This window comes from Larus michahellis, chromosome 7 (assembly GCF_964199755.1).
Source record: "Larus michahellis chromosome 7, bLarMic1.1, whole genome shotgun sequence".
NCBI lineage: Eukaryota > Metazoa > Chordata > Aves > Charadriiformes > Laridae > Larus > Larus michahellis.
Genome location: NC_133902.1, coordinates 9,245,668 through 9,258,977, shown reverse-complemented (window position 1 = coordinate 9,258,977; position 13,310 = coordinate 9,245,668). Strand labels below are relative to the sequence as shown.

At 43.1% G+C, this 13,310-nt stretch overlaps 1 protein-coding gene across 3 annotated transcripts in view; it reads right to left on the bottom strand.

Annotated features, from left to right (window-relative positions):
* Nucleotides 1–3,396: 3,396 nt before the first annotated feature.
* PAFAH1B1 (platelet activating factor acetylhydrolase 1b regulatory subunit 1) overlaps nt 3,397–13,310 on the bottom strand; it is a 36,513-nt gene continuing 26,599 nt past the window's right edge. For all 3 annotated transcript variants that reach the window (XM_074596219.1, XM_074596220.1, XM_074596221.1), the window contains 5 exons: nt 11,836–11,938; nt 10,823–11,051; nt 9,249–9,350; nt 8,439–8,595; nt 3,397–7,119 (listed from right to left, as the gene is read on the bottom strand). In XM_074596219.1, coding sequence (XP_074452320.1) covers nt 7,046–7,119; nt 8,439–8,595; nt 9,249–9,350; nt 10,823–11,051; nt 11,836–11,938 — 665 coding nt within the window. In that variant the 3' untranslated portion in view covers nt 3,397–7,045. The remainder of the gene's footprint in view (nt 7,120–8,438; nt 8,596–9,248; nt 9,351–10,822; nt 11,052–11,835; nt 11,939–13,310) is intronic.

Here is a 13,310-nt window from a genome sequence, read left to right as displayed (position 1 = left end):
AGGCGGTTTAAATAAATACTAAAAACTCCCACAGGACTGAAACCTATGGCTGATATCTTCTTAATTAACTCTTTTTTGCACACTGGTTTTGAGATTGTTGCCAGGGGCGCGTCCATTGCGGGCAATGGATGTTACAGACATGGCCAATGCCGCTAAACAAACCCCTACGTCCCCTCCCATCACACGTGTCCCAGGGTTGTCACTGAGGAGCGTGTGCTCCCCTGGCCACGCCGGCACCAAAGCAGGTAAGACGTGGCCACCGCAGGCCACGGTTACGCCGACAGAGTGAATGTCCATCTGCAATAGCCCGGGCTGTGGAACAAGGCCCATCCCTGGCCACAGCCGCCCTGTGCTGCCAGGGTCCCATCCCCCCGTCTCGTCTGCCCGGGATAGAACCTGTGCTAATTCGCGTTGCTGCTTTACTGACCTGCTGGAGAACAAGTGCTGTCACTGTGCTCTGTACCCTCGGGGTCCTGTACCACGCTACAGGTATCTGTAACTCCTGGTGGGGGATCAGGGAAGGGGGGGGCAGCCTCCCAGCTGCGAGAGGCAACAAAGCAGGAGGAGTCTTTACTGCAGAAGAACTTGCTCCTATAAGAAAAATCCTGAATTTCCTGGAAAGCAATCAATAAATGACTACAGTGCATCTTTCCTATAAGATTTTTCTTTTACTAGTGTCTTTCAGTCCATTAAAAAAAAATTTAAACTATTTTAGGTACCTTTATTTATTGGTTTCCCTATCACTAGATACCACTGATCTCAACACCAGCACTGGGGCCACCACTTCTGTTCCTTTGAGCAGGAGAGACCAGGTACAGCTCAGCCAGAGGCTTCCCAGCCTGCAACGCTCCTGAGCTGCCAGGCCACAGGCTTCAGGGCCCATTAAGCTCCTCTCTACCTGCAAATCCTTGTTCCCTGCGTCCAGCACACGCTTCGTGAGGCTGGGGGCTGGTGGGTGCAGCCGGGTTTCACTGCAGAGGCAGGGGCAGCGCTGGGGCCTCTTGGCCCGGTCTGGAAGGGGCTGTGGTCACCGGAGCGTTTTGGTTCAGAAGCCCACGCAGGGTGACGCTGCCTCTGCTCTGGGCACCCTTTTCCTCTAACAAAGTGCCCCTGTGGACAAGGAATCGACTCCAAAAGCTCAGTAAGAAAACCAGTGCCAGACTCAAAAGCACAGTGTCCGCTCAGCTGGCAGCGGCTGCTCTGGCATCACTCCTGCCTCGCCATCGCGCTCCGGGGGCGGGCAGGGGCACAGGGGCTCCGGGGATTGTCACAAACACAACAAATGAAGCGGAAGGATGCAAATCCTGGCTAATAAGGCTACTCAGCTAAGCAGGGTGGATGCCATCATTAGTTGTTAAATAACTGCATTTAAAAACCTAAGGCCTGTAATTTTCTACCCTCTGTTTGGGGCTGGGCGCTCTCAGGCACTCGGTGCACAAGTTCTTAACACAAAACCACAGGAGACCCTAGAGGCAGCTCTGGTCCCAGTTCACAGTTACAGCAGCTCCCCGCTCTCACCAGCTGGACTCTACCTGGGCTGGCTCGGGTGGGATTTACCAGCCCACGTGTGTCAGGCAGAAGCCCCGACGCTCAGCCGGCCCCATGGCTGGCAGGGGACAGTGTGCCACCGCCAGAGAAAAGTAATGGCAGCAAAGGGAAATTACTTCAGGAGAAAGATGAAAACCACCCGCAATCCTGGAGGAGGCACGTTAGAAATACACTATTTTTGTCCTCCTTGCTTTCTTTCCAGAGGGATTTCCAACACTTCATGTCATCAGCCGTACCCAAGACCGTAAAAGCTGCGACTTTCCCTCAAGGCCCGCTCAGCAGTGACACCTGGCTGCGCTCAGGGCCCGGCCTGGGCAGAGCCCACGCGACTGAGCGCAGCAGCTGCCCAACAGCGACCCAAAGCCTCTACCTGTAACTCCTCCGCATAGTCAACCCTGTCCGCTGAAAAGTGTTTGAATACCATCAGTGCTATAGCAAAAGAAAGCAACTGGTGGGAACCCGTCTCATACGCTTATAAAGCTGCCTTCAGTAAGGCCCACGCTGCATAAACCACAAGTCACCAAGTCAAAGGGGAAAATTAAACTCTTCCAACACCCCAGACTGCTCTTCGCAACTTACATTTTGACACCCTTTATTGCTCCCTTTTGCTATGTTTGCAAACATACAGGAGGTTTTCCTCCCAAACCCGCACCGAACGGTGTCTCTGGGCCGCGTGGTCGGGCCAGCCCCTCAGCCAGCCAGGCCGGGACATCTGACACGCATTACCTCTGGCACCACCTGAAAGTCTGTTGGTTTTTTAAACAAAAGTCAGGCTCCTCCACAAAGCCCTCCCCGTGCTGTTCCCACTACTAGCGCCAGGCAAGACACTTACCCACAACATAGCTGGTGGGAGCTTTGTTTTCATTCTCTCCTCACGTCAAGGTCACGGTCGCGCCCTTGCTCTGCCATCACTGAAGAGATGCACGTTCCCGTTTCCCTTCACTGACCCGTTTAGAAGCAGCGCTCCAGGCAACGAAGGCCAGACCACAGGGTAAAAAACCACACACACACAACAACTGAAACACCACCATGGAAAGAAAACATCCAGGAGCCATTCGATGCCCCAGCCCCAGGCTCTGCTTGCCTCAGGAGGCAGAGCCCAGCTGCTCCGCGCTGAGGGTTCAGCAGCCTTCAGACACAACCGCCCCGAGTGAGGAAACAGGGAGAGGGGGCTCCTGTTAGCTCTGCTGGACAGTCATGATCAAGGTAAGGCAAAAAATACCCCAAAGACCATAACAAAGCAAAACCCAGGCAAAGGCAGCGCTGGGGCAGGGGTGACGAGGGCAGGAGCTGCCCTCCTGCACCTGCTCCCAGAGCATCACCAGCACCCTGCACTCCAGGGGCGCTGATCCTTCCCTGCGGCACCCCCGCACCCCCTCGGGCTCTCTACCCAGCACCCTGCAGAAACACGAGTACGGGATCCTTCATGGGTGCAGGGAGCCTGAACAACACACATAATGGTTGAACTCGGTGATTTAAAAGGTCCCTTCCAGCCACGACCAACACGGCCGTTGGCTCTCCCGGCACCCGCGGGGCCAGCGCTGCGGCACCCACACCCCAGCGGCTCCAGCCCCGCACCAGGAACACCGCTCCTCCACACCAGATCCGACACCAACCTCAGAAACACACTCAAACCTCTTTATAAAAACCCCTCACTTCGCCTTATTAACCAAGAAAACCTTTGACTATTCCAACTGTAACTAACTGCCTTAACACCTTTCCTCAGGCCAGCACAATTTAAATTAAAATTAGATAAAAAGCAGGTGTGGAGCAAAATCTGAAGGGTGAAACAGCAATAGCTTTTTTCAAAATAGTTTTAATTCTTGCATCCAAGGAAACAAAAACACATCTAGTTTTATATGCATTTAATAGTTTACCAATTGGTACAATAAGATTTTTTTAATATGCAGAAAACATGAATAAATTTTGTTTTACACAGTCTGAGAGCAACAAATCTTACTGTAAAACACAGAGCAGTATTATATACATTCCTTTACTGATTTTTTTTTTTTTTTAATTAAATTGTGTCAATAGCTTCAGTTAACTCCTACAGTCTGGGAACTGTTTTCTCCAATTGCAACCTCTAACATCGCTCTTACGAAAAAATTTGACGTTTGCCTTCATGTCAATGTCAGGATCAACTTCTAAACTTGCCGATTTTGCTAACTTCTCTTCAGAAGGAAGGTGGGGACGCCTGAGGGGCAGGGAGGACAAGAAAGCAGCTACTTACATGACACAGTGGAAAGATAAAAAGGCCAGTTAAATCCAGTTGTGACTTGTAAATCCAACTCCACCTTCCCGGCTCCTAACGCTCATCCCGACCATTTTATGCACATGCTCAGCTAGAAGGTTCTTGGTATCCACTTCTTAAATACACTGGACTTTATGTACAACTGGACAGCAAATAACTCATTCTAAGTGCGCTTTTCCTTCACTCAACTCAGTATTTTTTTTTTTCAATATTCAAATCATTAAAAGGATTATCAAGCCACCACTGTCTACAAAAACAAAAGTATAATCTTTTTTTTCTTTTAAATAGCTTTCATGCGAGTCAAAAGCTATTTAAGAGTGCTATTACCAGGCAGGTCACACAGAAGGAGGCGGCGGAGGAGAAGCAGGTACTGCGGGGGGAGCAGCCAGGGCTGGGGGAGCCGCAGCCCAAGCACTGGGACACGGCCGTGCCCCACAGCCCCCCCAACTCCCTAACAACTAGAGGCTTTTTTCTTTTTCATTAGTGCCCCGGGCACATCATTGGTCACACCATACACAAAAGCAGGACGGTTTTTTTAAATCTTCTAAAGTGCAAGATGCTACAGAACATCAACTTCCAGATTACATCTAAACCACAATAAATGTTGCACTTTCTCGAATGCATCTAAGACTTCCTGGGCACGTGACATTAGTGTGGCACTGGAATGTCTGTCTGGTTTTAAGCCAAAAAGTCTGTATTGTCTATTTGGTAACACAGTCTAAATATAAATATTACTTTTTTTAAGCAATGACAATTTTAGAAAGGAGAATGACAAAGCAGCAGTGAACCTCTTAAACCCTCTAATAAATGTATTTTGTAATCGAAACCAGTAACCTCGTTATCGTACTTCTTGTCACAGGAAAGGCACAGGATGAGGTGACAGAAACACCACAGCAAGCGGCAGCAGCTCAGCACAGCGTGGCACCACGGAGCCACGCTGCGGGAACCCTCACACACTCCTGTGCTGCAGCTTTCGCTTTTTTGTCTAAACAGGGCTTTCACTTTTGATCCCTTCAGGACCATCCCTGAGATTATTCGCTGCTCCCCAGAGGAGAGGGTGGCACATCGCGCTGCAGAAGTACTTAGCGGGGTGCTTGCCAAAGCCATTAAATGCTGCTTACACACTTGAGTCAGATCAGTAGTGGGAAAAAATGCAGTAGACAACTTCCACTTCATAGGTACCTTTAATTTCTCATTCAGGTTTATGAATTATGTACACAAGTGTGGCTTACTTTATACTTAAATAGAGTTTATAGGTCCTACCAGGAATTAAACAGCCGTATTACTTTACAGTTGCAGATGCACTGAGGAATTTTAAGATGCACTACTTGTGTATCTGGAATTCTCAAATAGGACAAAGAGCAGCAAATTTTTCCAGTCCAAGCAGCTAACAAACAAAAAAAATACTTTATTTGTGCATGCTTAACTGCAGAAACACACACTGAAAATGACATCAACCACTGGATTTAAGAGATTAGCCTGAATCTGAACCTGGCTCCCCGAAGTCCCCACCTCAGAGCTCCGTCTCCCCCACCCCGTCCCAGAGGACCCAGCGTGACACCCAGCTCCAGCAGGGACCCTCCCCGGGGGCTGCAGGACCCACCGCCGCACCCTCCCCCTTCAGTGCGTGCACCCTCCAGCCAGCCCCGTGGGGGTCAAGGACTCGTATTTTTAAAAGGGACAGTTTTAAAAGCCATGTATTAAACGAAATGAATAAAATAAAGCACAAATGCACCTGTTAAAACATCAGACTGGTACTTCATCATACTGTAAATTTTAAAGTGAATTTTTAAAAAGACCTGGTTAGTTTGGTAAGTATTGTAATTTGTAGTTATCTACAACGGAATTTGTCACAAAAATGCTGATTAAAATATTAATTTGGAATATTCCCATTCACTTGGATCAAAATAGGTAACTTTCGGGATATGCGAATTAAAAATTGTATACACCAAACAACATAAATACTAATAACCAAGCTGGGCTAGCTTTGCCGATAGGATTTGGTTTTAAATGTTTATTCAATAGCATCATTCCCAGAGATGGACTTTTTGTTGATGGTGTTTTGTTTTGCTTTTAGAAGCCTGTATCAATCTGTATCTGCCATTACAATCTGATTCTCAAGGTATTTAGTGCTTTCTTTAAAGCATTTAAATCCTGTATCCCAAGCTACTTCTCAATCTGCAAACCACAGGACATTTTTATTCAAGCCACATTGTCTTGTCAAGGTAAGTATAACCTCATTTTCCAAAGGGTTTCCAAGGAGGCACTAAAGAAACCAAGAAACCTTTGTATACCCCAACCTCCTGCGAGTGAGTACGAGGGAAGTGGACTTCGATACTGTTGTGTAATAGGAATTGCACATCTCTAACAAACATCGAAAGCAAACAGCAAGTTGTACCATGGCAGTCATTTGGGAGATTAAGCTCTAGTGGAAATTAGATCACTAAGTTCTAGTGGGATGGACAACTCCTCCTGGAAGTTTGTCTAGCATAAAATAAAAAACCAAACAAAAAAACCATTTAAACTTAGTTTAACAGCACAGCTTAACCATTGAATGACCAAATAAAAAATAAATACATTTATCACATCAGCTGCTACTAAGATTTGTTGTCTTACTTCAGGTTTACAGTTAGTTATATAAATATACCAACCCCTGCGTGATAGGAGGCCAAAACAAGTGTATTCTGTTGATTTGGCAAATGTTTCATGACAAATATTCCAGAGTTTAATTAATTTCCATTAATTACACATAAGGTTCAGAAGATTCTGAATTGCAGCCTTATTATCTAGTATTTAGAGAAGATTTATTAAGCACACTTAAGTGATGTTACATAGATACACATTTCTGAAAGAGCCCTACAAAACTTTTCCCAAATGAGGTCACCAATTCAGGCACCAACAGACAGCAGAAAGAAAAACAGGTATAATTATCCGACATAGAACGACACTGTCAACTATTCAGTTAAGTGCCCTATTTCAATTATCCAACTTCTGCCTTCTTAGGTCTGATGTGACCAATGCCAGCCCATGTTCTTAAACCTATGGTACTTCTAGACAACGTATGTAAATTTACAGTATACAATTTGGATTCACCATGCATGAATACTTTGTGTGTAACATTTAATAAGCTCAATCTACATCCAGAATAATTTACATGAAAGGACAATATTTATTTAAACAGAGCTCAATGGGTAACCATGGTATCTGAGTGCATCCAGAGGAAAAAGGGGTCAAATGTGAATTCAATCAACGGCACTCCCACACTTTTACTGTTTGATCTACACTTCCAGTAACCACATACGGTGCCGTCTTGTGGAAATCTGCGAGGAAAGAAAAGCTTATGTTAAGAACGAATCCAAAACTTGACTATTTTCCACTCTCACTGAATGTCACTACCTTTTCGAATAATTACACCAGCTCAAAGACTAAATTTCAAAGCTCATCATATCTGCAAATCTGAAGGCAAATCCTCTCATGCTATAATCTCATGAAGTGTGAAAATCTACTTTCGGTTCAGTTATAAAGGAGCTTTCATGGAAAACAAATCCAGATAAAGTTATAACAGAGAAGACTCCAAAACATCTCAAACTGCTCAAACCCTCAAGTACTACCAGAAGACAGAATTTCATGTATTTACATAAGAGATATTCAAAGAATCCGAAGTCAAGAAACTTGACTTTTGCTGTAGACAGTACAGGTTGTGAGCTAGCATGTAAAAAAGTGTAAAGTGTACTGTTTTCTCATGAGATTGCAAAATATTACATGTATACAAATCAATTTTGGACTGGATCAGCAGACAACACTGGGAAGTTTAACCAAGAGCAATCAAAAAAGCCTTGCTGTGTAGAAAGGCAATCTGTAAACTGAAGCAGCCAATTCCGAGGTTAGCCAATCCACGCTAATGGTTTAATGATCTTCAACTCACAACTTTTCTGTGCCCCTTTCTGATCAACTGTCTCCAACAATTTAAGAGTGCAGTGAAGTCAGAAACCCTGCCCCAAACCACGGCAACCTGCAAGTTTGATTAGGAAACCTTAGTAGCCGATTCCTGGTCCCCTGCTAACCTAACTTACACTAACTCACATGGCTTGGCTACCGCAGCTACAAGCTGCCAGAGCAGTACACAGAGAGAAGCGGTAGAGACAATGCCCAAGTAAAGTACCTTTGTTGACTAGGGAGGGGTTTGTTTGGTTTGGTTTTGCCAGGGCAGGGGGGAACTAAGGTCTACCAAGACCTGATAATACCAACCAGGAATGACGAGGAATTCAAAGTATATTTTTTTTTCTGCCCATTTTGCTTTGCACCCCCTCCTTTTTTTTTTTTTCCTGCTGGGCAAGCATTTGCAATACACCACTCCCCAAATGCCTACACGCTCAGTGGTGAAAGGTTCCAGAACACCCTGGCAGTTCATGCCTTCATCTAATGTGCAACACTGGCAACAGAAGTGGAAAAATCCAGCACACTCAAAATTCGTATCTGTCGTTATTTGATTAAAATACACATAGCACAAAACTTCACTGGAATGCAAAGCGTGAATGCCTAGCTTGGTGCTCAACTGCAGCTGGAGAAGATGCAGCAAAACAAAAGTCTGCCTCTCTGGCTCTTTACTTTGCAGTAAGCCCAATAGAACAATACATACCCAAAGAGGTAACAAAGTGTTCGTGCGCATTGAGGGTTTTCATGCATCGTTTGTTCTTGAAGTCCCAGACACGTAGAGTCTTGTCATCAGCACAGCTCAAAATAAATTTTCCCCCAGAATGGAACAGAACGCCACGTACCCAGTTATCATGGCCCACCTTGAGCATAAGGAGAAATCAGTGAGCAGATGCATGTTTTGAGGCTAAGCATTCTATAATTTATGCTATGGCAAACTAAGCAATCCTTGCCCTGTTCCCACAAGGATAGCATTTAGCTTTCTAAAGCCTATTAGAACTCAAAAGTTTATCTTCAGTTTCTATTATTACATCTCTATCAGCACTACCAACAACATAAGTTCCTGTCCTTGAAGGCAAACAAACAGAAGTCCTCATGTGATCTACACTGATCCTGCTCCCCACCCCCAGCACCAACATCCAGTCCAGCCTGGAGACAGGCTGGAAACAGCAGTCCAAAGCCTGTGGGAAGACCAACACGTCAAAAGAACATGACGTTTTACAGAAGACAAAGTTCAGATGATTATTAGCATTTCAGTAGACAGACCAAGCTACTCATCACAAAAACTACACCATAGTACTCCTGAATTTATACTGTGTATTTTGAGACTCTCAGTATTTCTTAGCAACAAGAAGACCTGAAATATAGAAGCCATTAAAACAACATATTTCCAGTGTTCGTCTTATTGAAATAATTCTGGCTTTTCTTGAAAATATGAATATGTAAGATAATTCTTCTGTTAAAACCGGTTTGACATACACAGGTATGACCACCAGAAAAACATCCGTGAACTTACAAGTGTCATAAGGCACATGCCAGTGCTGATGTCCCACATCTTAATGGTCTTGTCTCTGGATCCAGACAGCAGAAAAGGCCCAGGCTTGCCGCTCTTCTTAGTCTACAGAAAATTATGTTTTAAGTTATGGCATATACGGGGCAGGGAGGGTAGGAAAGGAGGGAGGAAGCAGATCCCTTCCAAATGCTACTTCTTAATAGCAAACTTAGATCTTATGACAGGTTACAGCTAATAAACACGCAATGCCAAAACTGAGAGTCACAGGCATTTTGTTACTAATATTAGGATAAATAAACAAAAAATGAAAGGAATTAAACAATCTGTTAAAAGAAATGATTGTATGTTCTGCTGATGCACCAAGCCAAATAATACTTTGAATCCACACTTGCCTACTGCAAGACATCCTCTTTTAATAGCAGACACAGTTAAAGCAGAGCCAGACATCTCAGGACAAAAGAGTATGAAGTTCAGACATACCTTCGTGTTCTCATTCTCCATAACAAGTAATGAAGCAAGTTTAAGAATTTTTGAAAAGTTCCTACTCTGAACTTATTTCTATTTGTAATCATGCAAAGTATGAAAGAAAAACTTAGTTCTCAGAACTTGAGATGTTTCAATTGTGAAGTTAATGTTAACTTGCTGCTCGTTCAAAGCTAAGGACTGTAATGTGTTGTACACAGGTGATCAGACCAGCAGAGGGCAGAGGAGACACCACTTCAGATAATTACCACTGCAAGAGGAAGTGAATATTTGGAATTTAGTTTTAATCATTTTTAATTAAAAGATTATAAGGATCTTTTAAGGATGCAAGTAAAATTTAATTGAATTTATCTCTAAAATCCATCACTAGACAAGTCCCTGTGTCTTCAGTGTAGCCACTTTTCCCCTTGGGTACATGTGTCCTTTTTGAGGAAGCAGGCAAGGCCAAAATGCTTGGGGTTTTTTTAACTAGAAACTGGAGTTAATTTCTAGTAATTTCTTCTACACTTTGTCATCCTAAACAAAATTTTTGTGGACCTTTAGTAAGCCTTTCTTGAAGATTTAGTAACTGAACCAGAGAAGATGCATCTGATCACACAAATGGGGCTTTATTGTGGTTAAAGAATGCTTGATCCTATCATTAGCTTTGTACACTAGAACACAGCAGTCAAAGCTTCTCCATCACGATACAGCTTCACTTCTGCATTCTTGATGCACTATTTCCCCCACACCTTTCAATTGCTGAGCATCCTTATAATCTTCCCTTTATGCCAGATAAGCTACCTTCTACATTTCTTTGCTGAAATATGTGAAAGTGGGCGCATTCTTAACCTTCTCAGAAACACAGTGTCTCTCCAAAGTTCACTTTCATTAGTGCAAGGTAGGGTCCTACTGTTAACACACAAAAGCATGGATCCTATGAAGCCAAGATGGGGGATTACCAGTACACCAAGTATACTCAGCAAAACACACTCACACACCTGCTGCGTCTGCCAAGCACTGTGAGAACAAAGCATAGTTGTTCTAAATACTATCCAGTAAGTTCTATATAGAGCGTAGTCAAAGATCTTATTCATTAGCATTGGAAACATTACCTCTGATCCTGTAGCTTCTGATATGGTGGAGTATGAGCTCTCGGGAGCCCAGGAAATGCATTCTACCACGTGCTCGTGTTCTCGGAGCTCAGCTTTGCATTCCTTTGTTGCTACCACCCAAACACGCACTGTCTGGTCATTAGAACAACTGGCAATTAAGGTGCCATCCTGGTTAGGTCGCACCATGCGCACCCATTCTCTGTGACCTGTGAAAGTCTTCACACAGTAACTATTAAAAAAAAAACAACAACCAGAAATACAGCAGGAGTCAATTAACATTGCAATAAAACCATTACACATGCCTTTGAAATTTAAGGACCCTTGACCAACTCTTAGAAGTTAAGATAAAATATTTTAGCATGCACATGTCCATCCTGCATGGTGATGTACAAGGCCATAAAAAAGTTCATGGAAAGGAAGTTGACATGAGAAAGACGTGACAGCTAAGAACTGGCAAATCCTTGTTAGAGTAGAAAGCAGGAAGCTTAGGGGAAAAATGAAGTTGACAGGATAGCTTGCATTAAAGGGGTATTTTAAGAACAAGCAGAGATTTACAGGTCATTCAGATCGCCTTCATCTACAACGTCTAGCAAACGGATGGATTAAAGAGACAACTGAAGAATGATACAAACAAGAGCAAAAAAAAAAATAATATCAGGAGACATCTTGATCTATGTCAAGAAAGGTAACGTATTTCTCCTCCCTCCTCTCAAGTGCCCTTTAAACTTGTGGTTAACCACCAAATTTATATTCTTACCTGGTCCTGAGTTATGGTGTTCTACTCTCATAGCTCCCAGAAAGATAAAGCCAGGTAAGTTTAAACTAGTCAGTACTAAAACCCTGTGTTTAACAGTTTAAGGCAGAATCCTTAAGTGAATTATTCTAAAGGGTACAATACCATATCTCAATTCAAATGTTTGCTGATATTCAAGACTTATGTGGCGCATTTCCTACAACCAGTGGTTTGTGCATGTTTGGAATAGGTGTGGATGTTTAGCCAGAAGCACGCTTACCCTGTTTGGACTTCCCACATTTTGATAGTTTTATCCCTTGAGGCAGAAACTATATGATCTCCATTGGGCATGATGGCTACTGAAGAAACATTATGATCATGACCTAAAAACAAAATCAAACCTTTATTAAGTGGTACTGTAAGAGTTTTAACAGAGCACACAGGACTTGCTATTCATTTATCTTAGACAAGTAGCTACAGCAGTAGTGCATGTTTTATGGAATAAGCCTTACATGTAAATTTGAGGTTTTATAAAATAATCATTTATATTTTTGGAAACCACGCAGTCCAGACATTGAGTATCCTTTAAAATTGTTTCAAAGATTTCTTTAACATGTTTTAAAAGCAGACACTCACCACTGCAAGCAACACTTCTACACAGTTACAAAAGCTGGTAGTTTAGGAGAGAGCGCTGCTACAGTGACTGTCCTCAAAATTATCAGTCAGGTCTGATTACAGTATGCTGATGCACCATGCAGATGATGTTTAAAAGGGAAACAGGTCTCCGGTGAGAGGCATGCCAAACCTCACTGCAGAAGCTTCATGCTTCAGACATCTGATATTAGGTTTTAATAAAACACTGTACTGCATTGATTCAAGAAACAAGTAAGAACCAACTGTATATACATGACAGCAACTTCTACTGCTGTTGAGAGGAAGACGATCAATGCTGAGTCAGGAAAAAGCATCTGGATCATTTCCTTAACACAAACTCCTTATGACCTCATGTGTGTTGTTTCAGCTCTTGACTCTACTCTTCCCACAAGCAATGGAACATAATATATGAAAGGGAGATAACACACACTGTAAAAATTACTCATTTCCAGTATTACAAAAAATCAGAACTTAAACTTCCCAAAGTGGTAAACATTAGAATTAACCGTTTTGAAATTTTAGTATTATCCAGAACAAGCTGTTGGGTAGGGGTTTTTTGACAAGTCCAGTCTACAAGCCTGACTATAACAGTTTGTATATAATTCATGCACTTGTCTTACTTTAAGCTCTGAAATTGTCCCTTCTAGAATTGTTGGGACTAGAAATTGGTCTTCTGAGATCAGTAGTTTAGAGTATATATAATTTCTCAACAGCTTAGAGGCATTAAACAGCTTCCTTTTTTTAATCTGGAGATCTGATGTTCTTCTTTAAAAAAAAAATTATAGTCAGTAAATTCACTAATAAGTTGCTTTTTTTCTTTTACGGGCAGCTACATTGCATCTTGCAAGCCCTGTACCTACAATGTACAGCTTTACAATTTTCATTTCCATTCTCTCCACTAAGAACTCGGAGCCCTGGTGAACTACTAAAAAGCAATCATGCCAGTGATCAAGTATCTGAAGTGTCAGAGAATACGAGTTTCAGTGGTACTTTACAAGTCCTTACTGGAAAGATTTGTTTCTTTTTACTTGAAATTGAGTTGAAAGGATGTAACTGGCAACACACGTGAAGCTAGTTCACCCACACTCATGTTACAACATC